A 24,161-nucleotide genomic window follows, 5' to 3' on the forward strand; every position below is an offset into this window, starting at 1 on the left:
TCCATAAAAAGATTTATGGTATGGAATTGTACAAAAGTTGTGAAAATATTTTCGGTTGATGATAGTAATGTTATTGCTCAAATGGTTACAAAGTATTAGTAGTTTATAGTTAAACCATATGGTATGACTCTAACATTCTAATAATATAATTAGAATTGGGATAGTGGGTGAAAAAAGTATGACTCTAATACGATTTACTAGAAAATGCCATAGTTAACTTTACTAAATAATATTTCTATGTAATAATACATTATTAACTACAAAAGAAATGAAATGATTCTTTTTTTCCTTTTTTAATGTCAGTGAAAAGGAGTAAGATAGACACACATAATTGATTATAGCATTTGCGAGTGCGTTTGGTTATGCATCGTTAAGGTATGCCCTGCGGCGAGTAGTAGGCTACTTTTCTTCGTTCATACCTACATGGATGTCGAGCTTCTTCACCTCCTCAGAGGATAAGGTGAGCAAAAGATTAGATGAAATGAGGGAGGAGTTTGCTGAAAAATTGGAAAGTGTGATCACAAGACTTGATGCAATGGATAAGAAGGATGAGGAGTTAGATAAAAATATGGATAAGTTACACAATACTTTTGAGGAATCAAAACATTTGCTGGGGAGAAAACTCGATGCCTACCAGTCGGACCTTAATGCCTTCAAAAGTACGGCAGCTACCAAAGACGATGTTAAGAAAGTAATGTCGGTGGTACAAATAGGCAGAGAAGAAGCTCAAGCAGGTAGAAAAGAAGCAGCCACCAGTGCAGCTGATACCCGAAGATTGATTGCAGCTGATACCCGAAGAATGTTTGGGGCATATCTTGTTGCAGCTGGAGCAGGAGCAGCTCCTTCCTTACCGGAGAGAAAAGTGGAAGAGGCGAAAGAGGCAAAAAGGGTATTGGAGTATTAATCAATCCCACATGTTTAGGGATTGATTTATTTGGTTTCCTTACATTGCTTTTGTATATTCGGGAGAATCATAGCATTTACGTCCAGAGATACATTACTCTGTATATATGTATGTGAATCATTTATCAATAAGACACAGCATTCATCATTTTGTTCATGGTATCAGAGCCTGAACCACAAAACCTCTAAAAAAAAAAAAAAAAAAAATTCGATCATGGCTGCGACAACTTTACCGAACCCGACGAACACGAACACGACTACGAACCCGACGACTGTGGAGGTGAGGCGTACAATCTCTCCATATGACTTGACTGCTGCTGACAATCCAGGAGCAGTGATCTCTCATCTGCTGCTGAAAGGGATGAACTATGAAGAATGGGCGTGTGGCATTAAAACAGCTTTGTGCTCACGTAAGAAATTTGGTTTCCTCGATGGATCCATTGCTCTCCCAGCAGAAGGATCTGCTGATTTGGAAGACTGGTGGACTATCCAGGCTTTATTGGTCTCATGGATCAGAATGACCATAGATCCGGTGTTGCGTTCCAACATATCACACCGAGATGTTGCCAAAGACTTGTGGGATCACTTGAAGAAGCGTTTTTCTGTCACCAATGGGCCCCGAATCCAACAACTCAAAGCGGAGCTGACTGGTTGCAAGCAAAGAGGTCTCACCATTGAGACGTACTATGGGAAGCTGAATCGCATTTGGGACAGCATGGCAAATCATAGGCCTTTGCTTGTCTGCAAATGTGGGAAATGTGAATGTAACTTGACTGTGTTGCAAGAACAAGATCGTGAAGAAGACAAGGTTCATGATTTCTTATCTGGCCTTGATGAAGAATTTAAGACGGTACGGTCGAGTTTGGTGTCTCGTGTACCAATTCAATCTTTGGAGGAAGTTTACAACGTTGTTCGACAAGAGGAGGATTTGAGGAGCAACGTCACCAAAGCTTATGAGGTTGCTGCTGTTACAGCTTATGCTGTGCAACAACGAGGCCGTGTTGCTTCCTCTGCACGTGGAGATGACTCGATGCCAATGTGCAAACATTGTAATCGTCCTGGTCATTCTTCGGATAGCTGTTTCGCAGTTATCGGTTATCCGGAGTGGTGGGGTGAGCGTCCAAGAAGCAGATCGATGCAAGGCAGGGGATGTGGTGGTGCGTCTAGTGGCATGTCAGGTGGACGTGGTCGGAATGTGAGCTACGCAAATGTTGTTCACGTCCCTCATCACCCCAGTCAAGCGCATGCTAATTATGTCATTACAGACAAGGATCGTAATGGTGTTGCTGATCTGAGTGATATTCAATGGGCGAATCTCAAGAAGCTCTTGAACAGTGGAGGCAATGGTGTCGCCAGTTCCAGCAATGGACCAGGTTCAAACAATGAAAAACTTTCGGGTAAGCTTTCTTCTCCTTCTTGGATTTTGGACACCGGAGCATCACATCATATGACATGTAACTATGATGTGCTTACAAATGTGAGACAAATGGAACCGGTTCTGGTTATTCTTGCTGATGGGAGAGAAAAATTTCTTCTCAGGAAGGAACAGTTGTGTTAGGGTCTCATCTGGTTTTGAAGTCTGTTTTCTTTGTTGAGGAATTGCAGTCTGATCTTATATCAGTGGGTCAGTTGATGGATGAAAATTGTTGTGTAGTGCAAATGGCTGATCAATTCCTTGTTATTCAGGACCACGCTTTGAGGATGATGACTGGAGCGGGGAAACGTGATTCAGGAACCTTCCGTTTTTGTAGAATGGAGTTGGCCGCACCGGTGCAGACTACGGATCCAAAAGCTTATGAGTTGTGGCATCATCGCATGGGTCATCCTTCTGCAAGAGTTGTTGGTTCCTTACCGAATGTTTCTGTTTTTGTTGATTCTCAAATTTCGAATATGGCATGCGATGTATGTATGCGTGCTAAACAAACAAGATCTTGCTTTCCACTTGGTGATAATAAAACATCGTTTGTTTTTGAACTTCTTCATTGTGATCTATGGGGGCCTTATAGAACTCCTTCTTCATCGGGTGCTAGATATTTTCTCACGGTTGTTGATGATTTCTCAAGAAGTGTGTGGATTTATCTCCAAAATGACAAAACAGAAACATCCTCAAATTTACAGAGTTTGATTGTGATTGCTGAAAGACAGTTTCAACAACGGGTTCGACGGATCCGTAGTGACAACGGCACGGAATTTATGAGCATGAAGAGCTATTTTCGTTCTCTTGGAATTATTCATGAAACTTCTTGTGTGGGTACGCCGCAACAGAATGGTCGTGTTGAGAGAAAGCACCGACACATTTTAAATGTCGCGAGAGCTCTGCGATTTCAAGCCAATTTGCCTATCAGTTTTTGGGGGGAGTGTATTTTAACGGCTGGGTACCTCATCAACCGCACTCCTAACTCTGTTCTCAACGGTCTCACTCCATATGAGAAACTACATGGCGTCGCACCAAGTTATGCGCATATCAAAGTTTTTGGAAGTCTTTGTTATGCTCACAATCAATCTCATAACGGTGATAAATTTGCTTCACGTAGTCGACGTTGTATCTTCGTCGGTTACCCATATGGTAAAAAGGCGTGGAGGCTATGTGATATGCAAACAGAAGAATTTTTCATCTCTCGTGATGTGATTTTCTGTGAATCTGATTTTCCCTTTGCATCGACACCATCTTCGTCGGCTGGAGACGAAATAGAACGAGAAGATGATTTGATGTGGGCTTCTCCTTCGACAGGTCCATTGGATGAGGAAGTTAATGGACCACCAATTCTTATTCCTATTATAAGCCCATCTGTTTCTTCAGGCCCATTAGCTCCACCTCTTGTTACGAGCCCATCAGCAGAATCAGAACCATCTTCTTCCTCCATCAACCCTGAATCATCGGCTTCTTCGTCTTCACTGTCGGAGTCACGACCTGAATCTCGTTCGCCTATCACTCCGCCTTTGCCATCTGTCTCTATGCCGCCTGAACCGCCGGTTGCACCCATTCGCAGGGGTGAAAGACCACGACAACCTCCGATTCGATTTAAGGATTATCAGACGAACTCTGCTCAGATACACTTGCTGAGTAATTCGACTTCTCTGTATCCTATCAGCAATTATGTTACTAATTCCCGATTTTCCTCAACTCACTGGGCATATTTGGTTGCAATCGTGGATGGTGTTGAGCCAAAATCGTATAAATAAGCGATTAAAAGTAAAGTTTGGACCAAGGCTATGAGTTCTGAAATTGTTTCGCTTGAGGAGAATGATACTTGGACCATTGAAGATTTACCACCAGGCAAGAAAGCCATTGGCTCCAAATGGGTTTACAAAATCAAGCTCAACTCTGATGGATCCATTGAGCGATACAAGGCACGTTTGGTAGCTTTGGGTAACAGTCAAATCGAAGGAAAATACTATGGTGAAACGTTTGCTCCGGTTGCTCGGATGCAAACTGTACGTATGTTCTTGGAAATTGCTGCTGGAAACAACTGGCCTGTGCACCAAATGGACGTGCATAACGCCTTCCTCCATGGAGATCTCACCGAAGAAGTCTATATGAAGCCTCCTCCTGGTTATTTTTCAAGTGATGAGAAGAAGGTTTGTAGACTATGCAAGTCTTTGTATGGCTTAAAGCAGGCCCCTCGCTGCTGGTTTCAGAAGCTAACGACTGCTTTGCGTGAGTATGGATTTCAACAATCTCTTTCTGATTACTCTCTGTTTACGTTTGCCAAAGGTGTGATACGGATACATTTGTTGATTTATGTTGATGATATGATTGTCACTAGCAACTCGGATACTGCTATGCATACCTTCAAAGCCTACTTGGCTACTTGTTTCAAAATGAAGGATCTAGGTCCTTTGAAATATTTCTTAGGCATTGAGGTTGCCCGCAGTTCAAAAGGATTTTATCTAAATCAGAGGAAATATGCTTTGGAGATCATCCAGGAAGCAGGTTTAATGGGGTGTAGACCTGTTGCGTTTCCGTTGGAGCAATCACATACTCTCTCACGCTCAACCTCACCTTTGCTTTCGGATCCTGAACCATATCGACGTTTGATTGGAAAGTTGATCTACTTAGTATCAACAAGACCGGATTTGGCTTATTGTGTCCACGTTCTAGCACAATTTATGAAGAATCCACGGCTAGATCATTGGCAAGCTGCGTTACGAGCCGTGTGTTATTTGAAAGGGACTGTTGGACAAGGGATTCTCCTCAAAGCACAACCAAATTTTCAGATTACAGGATGGTGTGATTCTAATTGGTCAAGTTGTAAGAACTCACGGCGTTCTGTATCTAGATATTTTGTCCAACTTGGTGACTCTCCCATCTCATGGAAAGCCAAGAAACAAGACACCGTGAGTATGTCATCTACAGAGGCCGAATATCGCGCAATGGCATATCTTACAAAAGAGCTTCTATGGATCAAGCGTGTACTACAAGATCTTGGTGTTTCACACAATCAACCAATGCGTCTTTGTTGCGATAGCAAGTCCGCCTTTACATTGCCACAAACCCGGTTTTTTATGAGCGAACGAAGCTTATCGAGAATGATTGCCATTTCATTCGCGAGAAGATACAACAAGGTATTTTAACACCTTGTCATGTAGATAGTAGAGCACAGTTGGCAGACATTTTCACCAAACCACTTGGTAAGCAGCCTTTCGACAATTTCTGGGACAAACTGGGCATTTTGAACCTCCATGCTCCAGTTTGCGGGAGGGTATTGGAGTATTAATCAATCCCACATGTTTAGGGATTGATTTATTTGGTTTCCTTACATTGCTTTTGTATATTCGGGAGAATCATAGCATTTACGTCCAAAGATACATTACTCTGTATATATGTATGTGCATCATTTATCAATAAGACACAGCATTCATCATTTTGTTCAAAGGGAAAAAAAAACTACAGGATTAAGAGCTTTACTCTGGCTACGACGGAGTTAAAAAAACCTCTTCTGCACTGCAGAGGCGGGAATTCGCTTTGAGCTCATCCCATGAAACTGATACTGCAAGGCAGGCAGAAGATGAAGCTTAGTTAATATTTTGCAGCAGACACTCTTAGCTAAAATCTGGTTCTTTATTTGTAATGGTCTGTCGGATTACCAACTCTTTTCACCACAGTTTTAATGGCTATCAAAAAAAAAAATAAGACACACGTAATTAAAAAAACATTTCATGCCTTTTAAAATTGGAATTAGCGGATTAACCACTTCGATAATGACAACGTTAATTCTTGATTAGAAAAACCATTAATCCAACTTAAAAAACGAAAAAAAATTCAGTAAAATCCAAATACAACTCCTAAATTGGGCTTATACCACAAATAGGCCCACTAATAAACCCAAAATCAAAAAAATGAATAAACACAGTCGTTTCAGACCTTTATTGTGCCCATCTCTCTTTTCTGTTTCTCTCTCCCTCACATTACAAACGGTCGTTTCTCCCTCAATGTGTTTGTAATTTCTTACTGTAACCACTTTTTGGTTTTTTTAGGTCACTGCTCCGACGAAGAGCCTCAAAAAAAATAGAAACACAAACACATTTTGAAGAACATAACAGTAGCCGTAACGATTCGGTACATTGTGAACTTCAATCTCAGATTTGACATTTTAAATTCCTTTTTCTTAATTACACATTTTAGGAAAGAAACCCTCACAAAAAAAAAGTTTCCGCTTTTGATTTCTTCTACTCATCAGATCTGACTACTCAAATCTTACTCCATCTTCTTGCACTCTTTGATTTTGCTTATAAAGTATCTCTCTTTTCGATTTTGTATCTCTATTTTGTTCGGAAAAAAACTGTCTTTTGAGTTTTTTTCTCTGGGGTTTGTTCATATGAAAATTAGGTTTTGTTTTTGGGTGTTTTTTCCCGCTAAATCTACATGGATTTTGGTTTATAATCGTCAAAATCTCTGCTTTTGTTCACTTTTGTTGATGGGTCTATGTGTTCCTTTGGCTTTCTTTACTTTTTTTTTTTCGTCTCTCTCTTTTGATTTATGCTTTAATCACTGTACAGTTTGATTTTTGTGTTCGTCTTGTTTCGAACTGTTAGGGTTAATATCTCTCTCTACTATCTCACTCTCTGATTGATGTCTTGTGTGTGTTTCTAGGGTTTCTGTTTTAAGATTTTTGATTATTTGTTATATGTTTCAGCTTTAAGTAAAATTGATTGTTCTATAGCTTTTGGTACTGTAAATTTAATAGGACTTTGTTTGTTTTGACCTGGCGTATGGGCTTATACAAACAAAATGTTTTTTTTGTATATGCAGGTTTCTATTTTTGTAGCAAGTTTCTAATTGTAGCCATTAGAAAAGATGGGAAAGACTCCAAGTCCTGGTAAATGGATCAAGTCTCTTCTTGGGAAGAAGTCATCCAAATCGAGTTTGGAGAAAGGAGGCGAAAAATTGGTAAGCATTTAGTGAAAGTTCTGTGTTTTTTTTTCCGGTGGGAACATTAAATGGTGAGTAATTATAAACATTGTTTCATATTTTGGAAGAGATCTGCTAAGAAAGAAGAGGTTGTAGTGAGGGTGAAGGATAATAATGTCTCAAAGTTACCTACCGAACCCCCTGTAATAACATCAGAAGAAGTTGCAGCTACTCAAACTGTAGTAGTTCCTGATGTTGTAATCCCTGAGAAGCAGCCAAGTGGAGACATTGAAGGCGATGAAGCATCGATTGTGAATCTTGAGTCAGGGAATGACTCTGAAGAAGTGAAGCTTGAAGAAGCTGCTACAAAGGTTCAAGCTGCTGTCAGAGCTCATCAGGTGAATTCTTACTCTTCATTCTATGTGTACTGATTTTTCGGGTCTTGTTTTGCTGATACTTTGTTGTTTTCTTAACTCGTGAAGGCCCGTGAAGAGTTTGAGAACCTCAAAGGTATCATAAGGGTGCAAGCAGTTATCCGTGGTCACTTAGTTAGAAGACAAGCCGTTGCTACGTACTCGTGCATTTGGGGAATTGTGAAGTTGCAAGCGCTTGTTCGCGGGAAGAAAGCTAGATCCTCAGAGTCCGCGGCTGAAGTTCAGAAAACATATACGGTATTCAATGTCTGTTAGTTTATAGATTCCACTTTGATAACTGTTACTCGATTTTGCTTTCAAAACTGTAATATCCTTTTGTCTATTAGGAAACCGAGAATTCTGAAACTTTGCAAGGAACCAAATACAGTTGGATGGAGACTCCCACAAAGCTCTCCATGATTGATAAGGTAACATCAACATGTTGCTATGTGATTCTGTGACAGGCTCATAATTATTTGTTTCCGTGACGTTTTTCAGATTTTGGTTTCATCACCAACGACATTGCCTCTGAAGATCCAGTATAGTCCTGAGGATCCTAACTCAGCCAAGGTGTGGCTTGAACGCTGGACACAGTTGCAGGTTTGGGCTCCTGGTCCACTGGTGGTTAAAAATCTGATACCAAAATCTCAGACAAAGAAGCGAAGTTTTCAAGCAGTTGAAACGGAAAAGGGAAAACTTAAGAGAGGTGTGAGGAAACCATCCGGTGCTTTAGTTACTGGAAATAGCTCCAATCACCGTTCTACAGCTGAAAACGAAAAGCCTAAGCGAACTGTGAGGAAGGCTTCCACACTTGGTAAAGAACTTTCGAGAATCGAGAATGACAAGTCTAAGCAGATTTCAAGAAAAAGTACTAGCGCCGTAAAGGAAGGCTCTTCACTGGAGGTTAAAGATGAGAAGCCTAGAATTAGCCTAAAAAAGGCTTCTCATTCGAACGGGATAGAGAAAGCTACCCGCAAATCTGCTGAGAAGAAGAAAGAGATCGTAGATTCAGTGCAGAAAGAATTGTCTGTTGATAAGGTTTCAGCTTCTGTAGTTGATGCTCCCGAAGATGAAAAGATGAATAATCTTATCCCTGAAACAGTATCGAAAGAGTCTGATCTCGATAAAGATGAGAAATCACCGGTTCTGGATAACCCGGAGCAAGAAGGATTCAAGACTGCTGAGAGAGATGATAAAGCTGAAGAGGAAATCCAAGAGCCAGACGTGCAGATAAGCTCTGAGAATGGAAATGTTGCTTCTGAAAACGGAAATGTTACTTCTGAGAACATAAAGCCAAGCGATAGACGAGCTTCGTTGCCTGCAAAGATTGAGAATCATCATCAAGAAGATGGGCTTACACAGAGTGGGCGTAAAATTCCAAGCTATATGGCTCCAACTGCATCTGCAAAGGCAAGAATAAGAGGACAAGGTTCTCCGAGGATTGCTCAAGAGAAGCCTGAGAAAAACGGGACAACACGGCGCCACTCTCTTCCTCCCGCAGCCAATGGTAAGCTGAATACAATGTCTCCAAGAGCTCACAGACTTCTCATAGCTTCAGCTAAAGGATCAATGAACAGTGACAGATCGTTTTCGTCTTCCAAGGACATTGGTGGTAAGAGGTTTTAAAGCTATAATTATACACAAAGCCTAATTTTTAGCCTTTACAAGTTTACACTAATATCTACATCCTTTTAACACATTTCGTTATTGTTTACTTCAGACAAGTCGACGAAAGCTGAGTGGAAACGGTGAAAGCTCTGAAACCTTTTTGAGACAAAAGAGAATTCAATCATAGAGGCATGCTCATCATCTTACACTGTTGAACAGAGCTCTGAAACCTTTTTAATCACTTTTAACTGTTTCTTTATTATGATTGTGTGTTTTGGTTTGGTTTGGTTTTGATTTGGTGTGTTAGTCTTCTGACATGTTGTTGTCTTCAGTTTACTTTCAGATGCTTTGTCTTCACAAACAAAATAGGGTTTGAGTAAATAGTTTCTTTAAAAATTGTCTCTAATCATTTGCAGTTGTTGGATTTTGCATTTCAGATTTAACTCAGAACAAACCAATTTTTTTATAAAATTGGGACAAGAATTATACTTTCGTCCGTTCTAGATAAACCATATTTTACACAGCAGAAAAGACACAAGATAGATCAATAGACCCCTCGATGGACAAATCATCTGCTAGGTTTAGCTCAAGTAAGACTACGATCTGCAATTTGTATAAAGAGAACAATCAAGTTTTGTAAAGTTTCCTCATTGAGTAAATATTCAAACCAAAATCTATAAACTGAGGCAAGACTGAAACTTTCGTCCGTTACACGTAAGACATTTTACACACAGAGCAGCATACAACAGACAAAGACAAAGGCAAACTATTACAGTGAATCCTATCTTACACGAGGAGAGTGATTGTGAGGAGGCAAAGGAGAAGCACCAGGAGTTACGTGTAAGAGAGGCCGATCATAACTATGCCTCCTTGGAGATTTTTGTACAACAGATCCATTACTACCTCTCGGAGAATCAATCTGAGCTTGTCTGGTTCCAACTCCGGTTCCAGATTTCGTTGTTTCAAGCTGATCTAGTTTAGCCAAAACTTCGGACATTTTCGGTCTGAGCTTTGCGTCGGGGTTCAAGCATTGCAATGCAAGACTAGCAGCTGTGTATGCTCCTTTTTGAGGATACTGACCGCCTAATCTCGTATCCATTATTCTAAAGAGCTTTCGCTTATCGCCAAGATACGGTGTTGCCCAGTCAACTAGACTCTGTTCCATTCCCACTTTTGATTTGTCCACCGCTCTTCGTCCTGAGAGTAATTCCAGTAGTACCACACCGAAACTGTATACGTCGCTCTTAGCTGTTAATCGACCTGTGGATAAAAATCAAATATGAGCTTAAGAGTTTTTGGACGTGAAGTGTATTAGTTGCAAAGGGGAAAGCTTTTTAGTAAAGTGCTAATGGTTTTTAAAGCAAAGGGCTAAAGCTTTAGTAGCAAAGGCTAGTGATTTTAAAAAGCAAAGGCTAATGGTTTTTTAAAAGAGTAGCTTTTGAAGGTAAGGCCAAAGTTTCTCACCTGTGGCTACATATTCAGGGGCGGCATACCCGTGAGTACCCATAACTTGTGTGGACACATGAGTCTTGTCACCGGTAGGACCTGCTTTAGCTAGACCGAAGTCTGAAAGTTTAGAGTTGAACTCCTGCGGTTAAGATTGATACAGAAGTTGGTTAGAAATGAAGTGAAACCCCTAGAATAAGGTGTTGAAGAGAGGGTACTAATGAGGTTTCTCGGGATTATTACAGCGTCGAGTAGAATGTTAGCAGCTTTAAAGTCTCTGTATATCACTTGTGATTTTGCGTCATGAAGAAAAGTAAGCCCCTTGGCTGCTCCTATTGCAACTTTCATCCTTATTGCCCACGTAAGTGGCTGAGCGCCACCTGCAAGATTAAAAAAAAAAGAATTTGACAAAGGATTACAAAACAAAGTAAAAAGGAGATGAGATTATTTGCTTTGGTAACCACAGGTTTTAACATACGTCTAAAAAGATGATTCTCCAAGCTTCCTTTAGGCATGAACTCATATACTAGTAACCTGTTTTCGCCCTCAACACAATACCCAACAAGTTTGACAAGATTTGGGTGACTAAGCTGACCAAGATAGTTCACTTCAGTCTGAAAACCAAACAAAATCCAAAAAAATATGTCACCAAACAATATTAACACCAATTACATCATGACCAAAACCAAATAAGAGAAGGAAGGAAACAAACGACGTACCAACCACTCCTTATGACCTTGAAAGCCTTCAGTTTTAAGCTTCTTAACAGCAACAACAATACCAGAACCCGGTTTTGAAGCGGTTAAAGTTGTTCCATCAATCCATCCTTTAAACACATAACCAAAGCCTCCTTCACCTAAAAGACTATCAGGACGAAAGTTCCTAGTAGCGTTCTTGAGCTCGTTAAAGGTGAAAGCTTTAAGATTCGGTGATGACAAAATCTCTCCTTCTGTTCTTGGTGTAGGTAAAGACTCAACACTGCTGTAAGAATTTATGCTTAAGCTTGAAGGAACTGTGGAACGACTCGTCTTGCTAGAAGAAACTCTTGAGCTCGACGAAACTATAAATAGATCCAAATAAAATATCTAAAAAGTCAGACTTTAAACAAAAGATCATTACTTCAATTTGCACATTAAGAGAGTAACACATGGATTCAAACAACAGTCTGATCCAACATTTAACCCCCAAATCAAAATCATCATATACAGAGATGGGTAATTCGAAAGGTTTGATTTTTAAAGATGTCAGACAAAGAACACCATCTTTACAAAGTCGAGAATTTTAGCTTGGAAACAGAATAAGGAGAAAGTTTCCAGAAAAGGAACAATAACAGAAAACAATCGAAATTGGCTCAAAGAAGAAACTTTTATAAGAACTATGGAGGGAAAAAAAGAAATTACCAGAATTAGCATGAGGACTGTGGCTGCTACTATCCACTTTAGCTGATGAATCTAAGCAATTACCCATTTTTTTCTTCGAAACAGATTCAAAAGAACAAAAAGCTGATTTGTAATAATGATTCTTAAATTATCCAGAAGAGATGATTTTGGAAAAAAGAACCAAAATGAGAGAAGAAGAAGGAGAAGGAGGAGGAGGAGGAACGTGAGAGAGATGTAAAGAATCACAGAGAAGCACAGCACACCATACATACAATAGTCGCGGTGGTGGGGGGGAATTTGGAGTAAATGATGATTCTGCCCTTGTTTTTGTTTGCTTTTGTTCTACGTGGTCCGTTGTTTTATGTAAATGACTATAATACCCTTGCTTTCGGCGAATCTTTATGGCATCAAAGAAGGGATAGTTTCGTAAAGATCTGGACCATCTGGGCTACGTCTTTGCTTGCGTCAGCAAATCCACGTCAGATTTTGTTTTCTTTTTTAAACCTTTTTAATTTGGTGTTACATTCAACTTTAAGCAAAAGCAAAAAAAACTTTTAAAGTTGCATCAAATCTAAAGATTGGTAAAAAGATTCCAATAATTTTTCAGATAATGTAAAGATTTTTTTTATTAATTAATACAAATTGGGGTACAGAAGTTTAAGTACTGTTTAATGGAATGAGGGTAGTTAAGTAGTAATAACACGCTTTTGGAATATATTTTTTAAATTTCAAGTGTATCGATAACTTTATTCCATGCATTGACCCCAAACAAATATTTTTCAAGTCTATTCACATTACGTTTGACCGACACATCTGAGAGCTTTTTTTTTTTGGACATACTGTTTTGCACTCTGACACGTGGGGACGATATCGCAAAAACGATTCGTACAATTGTAAAACTGTGAAACATTAAAAAAAAAAAAAAAAAGATATATGAGAGGATTCACTAAACGAATCATCAAATTAATATAAATGTGTATATTTTTCGATCACAACAATAAACTATATTTTTTTCGAAAACGTTTAATATGCAGATTTTAAATGATGATTGATACTACAAAACATATGTTGTTCAAAACTTTAAACTACAAATTATAATATAGTCATCACAATCTTGAGTTTACTTTTTAGTGATGACATTTACGGTTGTTACCGTTGTACCGCTCAGATTACCATAATTGTATGACATCTCTTTTTGTCGGCAATTGAATAGCATTAAAAGTCCAAATTTAAAATGTCCGTATTTTGCAACTTGCTATATATCATATGATCATTAGATCATATCACCCAGTGACTTTGTAGAAAAAATATCCTAAGGTTTAAAGACGATGCATGTGAATGGAATTAGTAACACGACAAAATGAAGCATTTTAATAGTTATCTGTTGACTAATATCAAAACCTGTATATTATATTTTGTCAACCATTTTATCTATATCCGTTAAGCCATCCATGATCATATTTATGGAACAAAAAAGTACCATACATCATACATGGTTTTATAAATTATATTTTGAGTGCATATTATTTTAAAGTATATCTTATCATCTTTGATTTTTATAAATTAAACTCGATTTAATAATTTATCAAAATATTCATAAGTTGAAGATACAAATTCTTATTCAGTTTGTCCCCTGAATAATTCATATCAAAACACTTAAATATAGTGATTAGTACTACTATAATTTAAAAATGATTAAACAAATAAAACTCCATCTAAATCAACGATTAAAGACCCTTAATCATGCTGTGAGACTTTACTTTTTGGTCAACTTCAAAGCACCAACCGAAACTTCCAGCATGTTGCAGCCTATACTAACCATCGTGTGGTTTTTACAACAATAAAACGGCGTGTAGTTTCTCTTTCTATCTCAGACACGGAAACAATTTCAAGAGCTGCACTCCAAAACTACACACGCGTCACCACCAACCAATCAGAAACGTTAAATGAGATCATCAGTCCAGTGTTTAGCTTCCACGTGGAACATCGACGTCTATTTTCGCGCCTTTGTAACACACACAACAAACCTCGTCTTCCCAAAATTCCAAAGCAGAACAATTTTAATTTGCGATTCACTGATTCGATCGGTGTACAAATTCGAATCAAAAGCGGCGGCAGAGGATTTATCGGCGGTGTTAGGGGACGCTGCCGGAGCGGCGATGGAGGTTCAGGGATCTGGATTCCGTCGAATTCTGCTGTTGGCGTTGTGTATCTCCGGGATCTGGTCCGCCTATATCTACCAAGGCGTTCTTCAGGAGACTCTGTAAGTAAATTTTTAGGTTGACTCGAGTCTCGTCTTCTTCATTGCTCGATTCAGCTTATTGTTGCTAATTTGAGAACCTTAAGGTAGTTAGTCTACATAGCGAGTCACATGATTCGTCGCAATTCAAATTCTGTGGTTCGAATTGCTATAGACATAGCTACCGGAACTTGTTGTTGAACGCACTTACGTCTAGCATTGTTAGTCTTGTGGAGGAACGTTTCTAAAATTTTTAGGGACATAGCTACGAGAACTTGTTTTTGGTCCATCATGGACTGACTAAAGAAACTTTTTTGTTATTTGATTAGGTCCACGAAGAGATTTGGTCCAGATGAGAAGAGGTTCGAGCACCTTGCATTCTTGAACTTGGCTCAAAGTGTTGTCTGCTTGGTCTGGTCTTATATAAGTGAGCACTTCTAATTCCATCTCCATTGCCTTATCATTGAATACAGACAAGTGTTGCTTGAATGTCTGTTATCTGATTATGTCTAGTGATCAAGCTCTGGTCAAACGCTGGTAGTGGTGGAGCACCATGGTGGACGTACTGGAGTGCTGGCATTACTAATACAATTGGTCCTGCCATGGGTATTGAAGCCTTGAAGTATATTAGTTATCCAGCACAGGTAACTTTTTACTCAGATTATGGTTTTAAACTATTTCTTTGGTAAACCGATGGGTTGAATTCTGATCTTGCTTACTACAGGTCTTGGCAAAATCGTCAAAAATGATTCCAGGTAAGGTATCTCTATCTATGTTTAGGTTCTATTCTATAGTTCCGTTAATTCCTTAGAAACATGATCATGAAACTCTGTTTCTTACATAAACTTGTTGTTTATCTTATTCATGCTTTTGTTTTCGTGATGCAGTTATGCTGATGGGAACTTTAGTTTACGGAATAAGATACACTTTCCCTGAATACATTTGCAGTTTTCTTGTCGCGGGAGGAGTATCAGTCTTTGCTCTTCTTAAGGTATGCAAATCTTCTCACACAAAAACTCTGATCAGAGCATATTAATCAAGATTCTGATTTGGATTTTCTTTTTAGACAAGCTCAAAGACAATTAGCAAGCTAGCACATCCAAATGCTCCCCTCGGCTATGCACTTTGCTCCTTGAATCTCGCCTTTGATGGATTCACAAACGCCACCCAAGACTCCATTGCCTCAAGGTATGCATTGATCTGACATTGCATCAGGACATTGAACTTATAATCTTCCATCTTTTTTTAAATCACCACACAATGACAATTTACAGGTACCCAAAAACCGAAGCGTGGGACATAATGCTGGGAATGAACTTATGGGGCACAATATACAACTTGATCTACATGTTTGGATTGCCACAAGGGATTGGATTCGAAGCAATTCAGTTTTGTAAGCTACATCCAGAAGCGGCATGGGACATTCTAAAGTATTGTCTATGCGGTGCCGTGGGACAAAACTTCATCTTCATGACAATAAGTAACTTCGGGTCACTAGCTAACACGACCATAACAACGACCAGGAAGTTTGTTAGTATTGTTGTGTCATCAGTAATGAGCGGGAATCCATTGTCGTTGAAGCAGTGGGGATGTGTTTCGATGGTCTTTGGTGGTTTGTCGTATCAGATTTATCTTAAATGGAGAAAGTTGCAGAGAGTGGAGAAGAAGAAGCAAAAGAGTTGAAGAATGGATCTGTTTTTTCTCTAATTATTTTTCAGTTATTTGTTAGTTGTTTATATTTCGTCCTTTTGTCTCTACTCTCTAGCATACAGTGAATCTCAAACCAGATTAGTCAACTGTAAAACTAGTGATTAACCACCACCTATGGTAGGTAACATTACAAACTACATCAAATACATGATTTGAATTTTGGGAACTTGGAAGTTGAGCAGTTTTGAGTCATTCATTCAGCTAAGATCACTGATTTTACCGGTTTAGTAAGAATCTGGACCGGTCTAGAAAACGATTATAAAGTAGGATCGACCGGTATGGTACAAGTTTGAAGAGGACTAAAACCTGGGTTGGTTTAGAACAGTAAGAGAAGAAATGGAGGTAGAAATTTTCAAATTAAAACCAAAAGGTAAACAGAAAGTGATGATTACGTTTTGTCTTCCACTAACCAACACTTAAAACACCTCCCATTTTTATAGAGAAGCAGATCCAGATCCAACTAAGTATAGACCTCTGCAGTCTTCATTTGAGTTTGTCTTCTGCAACTATAATCACAGTCACAGAAGAAGGAGAAGATGATCTTGAAAAATCTAGGTACGTTTATGATAATGAAACACTATAATTCACACCAAAATCAATTCATTTCCACTCATATCATAATCTCTTTACAAAAATCACATGATTCTTCTGAGAAGGGAACAATATGGGAAAGGATTTTATGACAAACAAACATTTTTTTTTTTTTAATCTTCATCTTCTTCTCACACCAATGAGAAGTTGCACTACAACAAGAAACTCAAAAGGAAAATTTCTCCCCTGTTTAGCTTCTCTGTTTAGCTCCAAAACCAAATTGAAAATCTTTGTTCTTTCTTTTTTCTTCTGTGTATTTTCATTACTGTGTATATAGAAAGGCGACATGCCTCTCTGTGAAGTCGTTTTTTTCTTCTTCTTTGTTTCCTTTTAGTTGTACACTCTGAAACAAAAACTCTATTTTTTTTTATGTAAACAATATAGGTTCTGTACAGAGAAATCAAGAAAACAACAAATCAAGAATTCATGGGGGAAGACAAACCCGGATTATGTATCCTGGGTTTGACCCTTGAAGACGGGTGGGACAAACGAAAGAATATTTTTCTTAGACACACAAATCATGACTGGAAAAGAAAAACTCATACTATTAAAGCCATTTTTTTATGAAATGGCTTTGAGGGTATGATGATGAAAAGAAAATTGGGAATCCTGAGTATCTGAGAGAGAAACTCAGTTTCTGAGATGGGGGGGGGTCTAGACTTAGAAATGTTACCTTTAACATTCTAGGATTCTAGATTATGAACACTGAGAGAGGAATGTAAAAAAAAAATGCAGATCATGGCACGCCCGCTTCACTAAAACTTTTCAGGCCGATATGGCTGCAAATCTATGAAGAAGAAGAAAATCTAAGCAAAAAAGAGGGGATGAAAATGCAAGTTATGTCGACCTCTCCATGAGGACATAACCGCAGTTTTAGAGATGGTTTTTTTTTTTGGGTTTAGAAGGTTTGGTGTTTGGTCTGGTTTACAAGCTATCGAGAAGGACTCTTTTGCAAGGAGGTGGTTGTGAAGGATTAGCACTTGGACATGGACATGGGGACTCGACACCAAGTGTTTTTAGCAGAAAGTTCCTCTCCTGCAGAAACAGATCCATCAGGTTTCTTTTTTCTTTAATAAAAATTCTACACAGTTCAGTTAGTTAAGGTGCAGCAAGCTTACACTTTCAGAGAATTGTGGGCTTGGAATGCCTGCTGCTAGAGATCTGAAAAATGGAGTGACTTGAACAGGGGAGTGAAACTCTTCTTCACTCGCCATGGGCACAATCTCACTAGGGTTCTTTAGGACATCCTGACATGTTGTGAGTATATCCACATGTTCCACAGTTATTACATCAGGCACAATCCCTTTAGCTTGTGGTAACTGCACGTCATTTTGTTTCTGCGATGTTGTTGTCTGAGTATCAGACATGGGTTGCTGAGTTTTATCATCAGAAGGATGAGGAGGCATGACGGTTGATCCTGAGCTATATTCAGAGCTTGCTGGTGAATCATGGAGATCAGGTTGCCTATATAAGTGACATTAACGGCTGTTAGATGATCAGAAACCACAATCATTCATATATGATAAAAAAGAGTAATTTCTGAACCTCCAAGATGTTTGACTATCTTCATTACTAATCCTCAAGTCCTCATCAAGACCTTTGAATTCCTCGAGTTGGAAATCTATATCTGGGATTCCATATCTGAAGAGATCATTTTCTTTGCTTTTATTCAAGAAATCCTGTAGGACCTGGAAGCATTAGGAACAAGAGAGATTGCTTTTGTTATTAGAAAGCTCACAAAGGATCATGCAACATTATGTTCAATTTTAGCTCATAGTTTTAGAAGTTACAGAACGAAATGAGTCGTGCATTGTTTACCTTCCAGGCATTTTCCATGCTTTGGTCTGTGTTGTCTGCATTAACTTTCTGTGCCAATGAACTGAGAAGCTCAGCTTGTTGGATCAAAGCTGTCACCTTTGGATCATCCTTCTTAAGAAACACCTCTTGGGTACCTTTATCCTCACCTATTTTACCAGAAACAACACAACTTAGTTGAATAAGACTCTCTATGTTTGCATTTCAACTCACATCTATTTCCCAAGATAAGGATAAGCAAGAAGAAGAGTTTTGCGCACCATCACTCTCTTTTGCATTGCATGTTAGTTTCTGCTCTTTCATGCCATTGATACCTGCAGCATTGTGGGATACTACCGATAATGGGGGTCTAGTCTGTTGATTCATAGCCGATTCAACCTTTATATGTGATCTATCCCCATAGCTCTTGATCTCTGTAAGATCCGGAATGTGACTTCTCCTGGATAAATGAACATGACCACTATATATGTCAATATAACAGTTGAAAAAGCTTTCTTCTTTGGAATCAATCAAGAGAAACCAAAACAAGGTTTCTCACCTCATTTTCTTAGTAAGAGGAGATTCACTTTCGACTTTTCTCGGTGTACTAATACCATCAGGGAACAAGAGTCTCTTGTTGTTTGAGTTCACACAACAAGCGATCTTGTTCTCTTTAGCCATGGCTTCATACTTAGCTCTCTTCTTGCAAAGTGTTGTAAACCTGTTCTTCACAGCATTATCCGTTCTACACAACAAACCACAAAGAACAAGAATGAAGTCTCTAATTTCATATCAATAATAACTTGGTCCACCATTAAAGCTTGTATCTGTTGGTTTCCAATATACCTGCCTGAGACCACTTTCGCTATCTCAGTCCACCTATTCCCAAACAATCTCTGTGCCTTCAAAACCAAACACACACAAGATCAGTCACAAACTCTATTATCTCTATGTGATAAAACAAACAAACAAAAAAAGTGTCTAACCTCACACAAAAGTGTATCTTCTTCAGGGGACCAACCTCCTCTCTTGAAATCAGAGTTTAAGTATGTATACCATCTGCAATAAATCAACAAAACCCCCACACAATCAGATCAAAACACGAAAAAAAAACTCCACATTAAAAAAAAAACAATCATAGATGTAACCAAACCTTCGTCTACACTGCCTTGTGCTCTTATCATTAAACTTGGATGCAATGATCGCCCAACTAATATCAATCACAACAACAAAAAAAAATCAAAACTTTACATCAGAATCAATCAACCCAATAGAACAGAAACTTAACCCAGAAATTAAAAACCCAAAAAAAAACTAACTTTTCAGTTCCATGTACACTGATATGCTTCCTTAGTATATCATCTTCCTGAAACAGAGAGATTCATCAATACTAAGTTCGATTACAGAACCCTGATTGATCGAATATTATATAAAGAAAGAGAGAGAGAGAGAGAGAAGAGAGAAGAGAAGAGAGACCTCAGGAGTCCAAGTAACAATATGACGCTCCTTCTTCTTGGAATCATCGGTAGTAACAACAATCTTCTTCTTATTCTTGTTGTTCTGCTTCGTTGTCTCTTCCATTACAATTTTTTTTTTTTCTCTCTCTGACGCTCTCTCGTCTGTAAAAAATCTTACTCTAATGTTATTTGCTTCGACGCTCCTTCTCCTTTATTATAAACCCAAAACTATCTCTATCCCACAAGAGAAGAAGAGACGACCCCTCCAACCTTTTTTTTCTTTCTTTTTTCTTATCCGGCCACAAAAAAAAAAAACCAAACTTTTTCCAGAAAACTTTAAAAAAAAAAAAGAAATCGAAACCCCCTAAATTATAAAAAAGAACTGATTTTTTTTATTCATCACTGCTCTGCAAATTTTTTCTGCTTTTATAAAACCTTCACGGAGATTGAATTTGGACCGAAACGGTAAAAGGGGAAAGAGATTCTTAAACAAAGAAAGAAATAACAAAAAAAAGTTGAGATTTTTTTTCCCAAAACAGTGAAATCTTTTTTTTTTTTGAATTGTCACTCAGTTTCAACGATTCATGAACATTTTGGTTACGTTTACCTATTTGGAAATTGGAACTAACTATAAGAAAATGAATTTGATCTCACATTTACTCTCTCTCTCTCTCTCTTTCACATGATACCTTTTTTGAACTCTCTTTCTCTCTCTCTCTCTAGGTTTTATTTTCACACACACACTCCAAAGAAAAAAAAAAAAAGAGAAAGGCCCAACCCCAACGTATGGATGGATGGATGGGTGTGTGGTTAGTGCGCGGGTATGAAGTGAAGTTTGAAAATAATAACGCTGAAATCCATGTCATGTGTCTCCCCCTAACTCTTTAATGCCCCCATCATCCTTCTCTCCATTTTTTAGAAATATGATTACATATAAGAATTATGAATGTATTTTTTTATATTATTTATTGGGGTTAGATGGTGAAGATTAGATCTATGTATTACAAAATGTGTAAGAAGAGAATATAGAATACATGATTAACAAAAGAAAAGTATAGTATATTGTGGGGAATATTCAAAAACTTGGCTTAAGTTACACACAAACGAACGTGGTGAGTTTTATTATATTACGGTAATAGTAGTGTCTAGAGTATTTGTGGGGAATATGATTGCTTTTTATGATTCCTTCTCTATCTAATTGAGTCCATTGTATACATTATAAGATAATTTTTGAAATATAATATATTACAATGATAAGTCGATCTATAAACGAAAGATGAGAGTATACAAGACAGGATTTCTCACTCCCATTTTAATTATCTCGTGTATATATAAAAAAAAGTGAATAAAATGAATATGGAATTGAACAATTATTGCAATGAGATTTGACAATGTTGTTGTTGTTGTTTTGTTAAAAGAGTATACGACAGTTTACGTGACTCAACCATCGACCATTCCTTTTTGTTTCAATTCTTTTGTGTCTTTTTTTTCTTATAAAATATGACTTCTTCTTTTTTTTATCAAAATTTTGAACATAAAAATTCATGCAATACGAGCTGTTTTTAACTGAAATAAAAACTTATTCTTGGCAAGTACATATAAGTAGTAGTTCAAACCGTTATTACAGTACTAAACTAATCGAGAGAATGAAATATAAGTATTTATATATTTTTTTTATGATACTTGGACAGTTGGACTTATGTTAGTGGTCTAGTATGGGAAATGCCATCCATAGTCCATGGGATAAGATAATTAATTACTGTATTAGTTTAGTCATCCATAGTTCGTTTAAAAACATAAAAACTAAATAAAAATTAGTTGGGGATTAGTAATTAGTTCAAAGTTTGACCAGAAGGTTTGGAGTGCACGTGAGATGTAAGCGCGTCATGTTTCAGATTCAGTCATAACGGATTTTTAAGACAGCGAAGCATTCTGACAAATCACAGTTCTTTTTTTTTTTTTTGTAATAATACTGTTTACTTCTTCTTTAATGTGTATTTTTCCATATTATTTTTATTTCTCATCTTCTTTTTGCTTTGTACATGTGAAATTTTAGTATGAAAAAAAGTTACTATTATTATTGAAAGTAAGTTTCTAAGACATAGTAAGTGTTGTAGAAAGATATAAACATATATAATATAGAAACTAGAAAGTATTTATAAAAAAGTAGGTGAGATCTTCCTACATTATTTCAACTCTCTCTTTGGTACAAAAAATGGGTTTTGAAGGATATTTATAATCATATATTTACTTCTAAATTTAATTCTTTTTTTTTTGTATGCTACTTGAAAATGGTGAATATGAATACAATGAAGAATAGATAATTGTAGAGATCAAGAAAAGGAACTAGGAAACTAATATATAAAATATGGTGGAATGATGATGTAAGCATCCATCCCACATGAGACATCGTAAAAATTTTGTCGTCCTACACGTATAATAATGCACGCGTACATGTGTACCTTTCATGTTGAAGCTTATACGTATGTATGTATCATATTCATAGCCGTTTGATTGTATGTATCCAAAGCGATGTGGATGGATGGTAGTTTAATATATACAAAAGCCATGTATCTATTTGACCATTCTTATATTTTTCTTTTATTTTCTGGTCGTCAAAATATATTTGATCATTCACAAAGTCTAGTTTGTACTATTTTTGTTTTAATTTTACCTTTGAGTATAGTTGCATGCGTTTGGTTAATATTATTCCGTGTTCTGCATTTCCACATCAATAATTCACTTCTGCAGCTGTTAAGAACTAAAAATATTAATGTCTCTTTCTGATCACAATCCAAAAACTCTCCCGCCAGAACGATGGACTCGTTCCACGGTACGCTATTGAAACCCTATAGTGCTCGTGTCTTTTTATTGGACATTTTCTCATCAATTAGTGTCATGCCCCATAAAATTGTTACACTAAGCGCATATTAATCGTTGTGCTAAAATGGAAATTTTAATCGTGAGCTAAAATGAGAATTGCAATTAAATTCGCGCATCATATATTAAACAGAGATCAACAGTATATCATTTCTCACTGTTGTATCTCAATAATTTAAGTTCGATTGTTAAATAAACATTATAGTGTATATATATAGTAGATGCAATGGAAGTAAAAAAGGTCGGTGAAATGAGAAAGGCCCACAAGCAGCCACAAAAAGGCCGACTCTATGATAAAAAATGAACCCAATGCAAAAAGTTCACTCCTTTCTCCTCTCATTTTATCACATTTTTTTTTTGTTGTTGTTAAAGCTTCACATTTTTTTTACACTAAAGTTTACATTTTTCTTTCTTTTCTATCTGCCAACAAAATTATAGTCTTTACAATATTCGTTCCCCCTTTCGAAATATACATTTATTCTATATTTTATAAACTTTTATAAAAGTAAAATGGTTTCGCATTATTTTATTTGCTATTTTTTTACTATGTGTTGAAATTCATCAACTAAGTACGATATATTATTATAAACGAATCATCATAAATTAACTAAATTTTAACTCATCAATTTGGTAATATCTAAATAATAAGCCTTTTCATTTTTAAAATAAAAATAAACAAAACTAAGGAACTAATTTTATAGAACACAAACCAGTAATGGTTTAGTACTGGTTTAGATTATCTATTAATTACTTATGTATGGAAATAAAATTGAACATCCAAAACCAACTAATGGTTAATAATAACAACTTATTTGTTTATAACTACTTAAAAGTTTATTGTGAAAAAAAAAAAAAAGGAAAGAGAGGAAAAAGGATTCCCTCCATAGTCCATAACATGGGTCGTTCTCAATTCTTTATGCCACAAAAAATTGTCATGTTGTGGATTTTGGGCTCTACTTTGACAGAGATTGAACATTTTTCTCATCATTTCTACATAATATTCTCATTGGATAAATTATTGGATGTAGCTTCCTATTTTCTAAACCTATTATGCAACTTTACCAACACCAACTATATACCGATATGCATTTTCTTTATTTTTATGTAATTCAACTATACTAAATTAATTTCACATCTTATTCTTCGAGGTTTCCTAAGCAATCAATCTCGTAAGATTTCCATTCACTACACTAATAGTTGCATACCATAACCTCATAATATAACTGTTGACAAAAAAAAAAAAAAAAAAAAAAAAAAAAAAAAAACTCATCAATTAACTCTTACTTTTACGACATGTTAAACACCAAAATACCAAATTAAAAAGCTAATTTTTTAGACAAACCTTAACCAAATCAAAAATCTATATCATATCTAAGACGCTGTATATAT

At 37.1% G+C, this 24,161-nt stretch overlaps 4 protein-coding genes and 1 long non-coding RNA gene across 7 annotated transcripts; 3 read left to right on the plus strand and 2 right to left on the minus strand.

Moving 5' to 3' along the window:
- The first annotated feature begins 6,249 nt into the window (after window positions 1-6,249).
- Window positions 6,250-9,672, plus strand: LOC104710188 (protein IQ-DOMAIN 29). Of its 3 annotated transcripts, none has more exons than XM_087467038.1 (7): window positions 6,250-6,463; window positions 7,157-7,294; window positions 7,384-7,653; window positions 7,738-7,935; window positions 8,016-8,096; window positions 8,167-9,280; window positions 9,389-9,672. In XM_087467038.1, exons 2-7 carry the CDS (start codon window positions 7,202-7,204, stop codon window positions 9,418-9,420), a joined length of 1,788 nt encoding a protein of 595 aa, XP_087323164.1. In that variant the 5' UTR covers window positions 6,250-6,463; window positions 7,157-7,201; the 3' UTR covers window positions 9,421-9,672. The 3 variants fall into 3 exon arrangements, with proteins under 3 accessions (XP_087323164.1, XP_087323165.1, XP_087323166.1); XM_087467039.1 differs by having other exon boundaries at window positions 6,273-6,463; window positions 7,738-7,926; XM_087467040.1 differs by having other exon boundaries at window positions 6,344-6,640; window positions 7,738-7,926.
- Window positions 9,673-9,908: 236 nt separating this feature from the next.
- LOC104710189 (putative serine/threonine-protein kinase PBL3) lies at window positions 9,909-12,449 on the minus strand. The gene is made up of 6 exons (XM_010426749.2): window positions 12,123-12,449; window positions 11,442-11,782; window positions 11,201-11,336; window positions 10,966-11,102; window positions 10,741-10,864; window positions 9,909-10,536 (listed from the first exon to the last, which is right to left on the minus strand). Exons 1-6 carry the CDS (start codon window positions 12,187-12,189, stop codon window positions 10,058-10,060), a joined length of 1,284 nt encoding a protein of 427 aa, XP_010425051.1. The 5' UTR covers window positions 12,190-12,449; the 3' UTR covers window positions 9,909-10,057.
- Window positions 12,450-14,102: 1,653 nt separating this feature from the next.
- On the plus strand, window positions 14,103-16,216 carry LOC104710190 (UDP-galactose/UDP-glucose transporter 1). The gene is made up of 7 exons (XM_010426750.3): window positions 14,103-14,364; window positions 14,670-14,767; window positions 14,854-14,984; window positions 15,065-15,095; window positions 15,228-15,331; window positions 15,407-15,528; window positions 15,615-16,216. The coding sequence occupies exons 1-7, from the start codon at window positions 14,261-14,263 to the stop codon at window positions 16,021-16,023; spliced, it is 999 nt and encodes a 332-aa protein (XP_010425052.1). The 5' UTR covers window positions 14,103-14,260; the 3' UTR covers window positions 16,024-16,216.
- Window positions 16,217-16,496: 280 nt separating this feature from the next.
- On the plus strand, window positions 16,497-19,129 carry LOC147937601 (uncharacterized). Its single transcript, XR_015566794.1, has 2 exons — window positions 16,497-16,605; window positions 17,026-19,129. It is a non-coding gene; the product is annotated as an uncharacterized LOC147937601 (long non-coding RNA).
- LOC104710191 (transcription factor MYB88) lies at window positions 16,634-20,751 on the minus strand. The gene is made up of 11 exons (XM_010426752.3): window positions 19,912-20,751; window positions 19,755-19,801; window positions 19,589-19,645; window positions 19,422-19,494; window positions 19,282-19,337; window positions 18,995-19,180; window positions 18,717-18,895; window positions 18,460-18,605; window positions 18,187-18,329; window positions 17,760-18,105; window positions 16,634-17,676 (listed from the first exon to the last, which is right to left on the minus strand). The coding sequence occupies exons 1-11, from the start codon at window positions 20,014-20,016 to the stop codon at window positions 17,566-17,568; spliced, it is 1,449 nt and encodes a 482-aa protein (XP_010425054.2). The 5' UTR covers window positions 20,017-20,751; the 3' UTR covers window positions 16,634-17,565.
- Between the last annotated feature and the right edge of the window lie 3,410 nt (window positions 20,752-24,161).

The sequence above is a fragment of the Camelina sativa genome, chromosome 9 (genome assembly GCF_030686135.1).
Source record: "Camelina sativa cultivar CO46 ecotype springtype chromosome 9, ASM3068613v1".
NCBI classification, from domain to species: domain Eukaryota; kingdom Viridiplantae; phylum Streptophyta; class Magnoliopsida; order Brassicales; family Brassicaceae; genus Camelina; species Camelina sativa.

Bases quoted from the DNA above. Each gene is read 5' to 3' on its own strand.
- LOC104710189 (XM_010426749.2), bottom strand. From the start codon at position 12,189: ATGGGTAATTGCTTAGATTCATCAGCTAAAGTGGATAGTAGCAGCCAC. The intron at 10,865-10,965 runs GTAATAATCCCG...TCTTAACCGCAG, and splicing joins CTAACATTCTACTCGACGCT to GAGTTCAACTCTAAACTTTC. The intron at 10,537-10,740 runs GTGAGAAACTTT...TTTTATCCACAG, and splicing joins CCCTGAATATGTAGCCACAG to GTCGATTAACAGCTAAGAGC.
- LOC104710190 (XM_010426750.3), top strand. From the start codon at position 14,261: ATGGAGGTTCAGGGATCTGGATTCCGTCGAATTCTGCTGTTGGCGTTG. The intron at 14,365-14,669 runs GTAAGTAAATTT...TTATTTGATTAG, and splicing joins GGCGTTCTTCAGGAGACTCT to GTCCACGAAGAGATTTGGTC. The intron at 15,096-15,227 runs GTAAGGTATCTC...TTCGTGATGCAG, and splicing joins ATCGTCAAAAATGATTCCAG to TTATGCTGATGGGAACTTTA.
- LOC104710191 (XM_010426752.3), bottom strand. From the start codon at position 20,016: ATGGAAGAGACAACGAAGCAGAACAACAAGAATAAGAAGAAGATTGTT. The intron at 19,646-19,754 runs GTTAGTTTTTTT...GATTGATATTAG, and splicing joins AGTGTACATGGAACTGAAAA to TTGGGCGATCATTGCATCCA. The intron at 18,106-18,186 runs GTTCAGAAATTA...TCACTTATATAG, and splicing joins GATAGTCAAACATCTTGGAG to GCAACCTGATCTCCATGATT.
- LOC104710188 (XM_087467038.1), top strand. From the start codon at position 7,202: ATGGGAAAGACTCCAAGTCCTGGTAAATGGATCAAGTCTCTTCTTGGG. The intron at 7,654-7,737 runs GTGAATTCTTAC...TAACTCGTGAAG, and splicing joins CTGCTGTCAGAGCTCATCAG to GCCCGTGAAGAGTTTGAGAA. The intron at 9,281-9,388 runs GTAAGAGGTTTT...TGTTTACTTCAG, and splicing joins GTCTTCCAAGGACATTGGTG to ACAAGTCGACGAAAGCTGAG.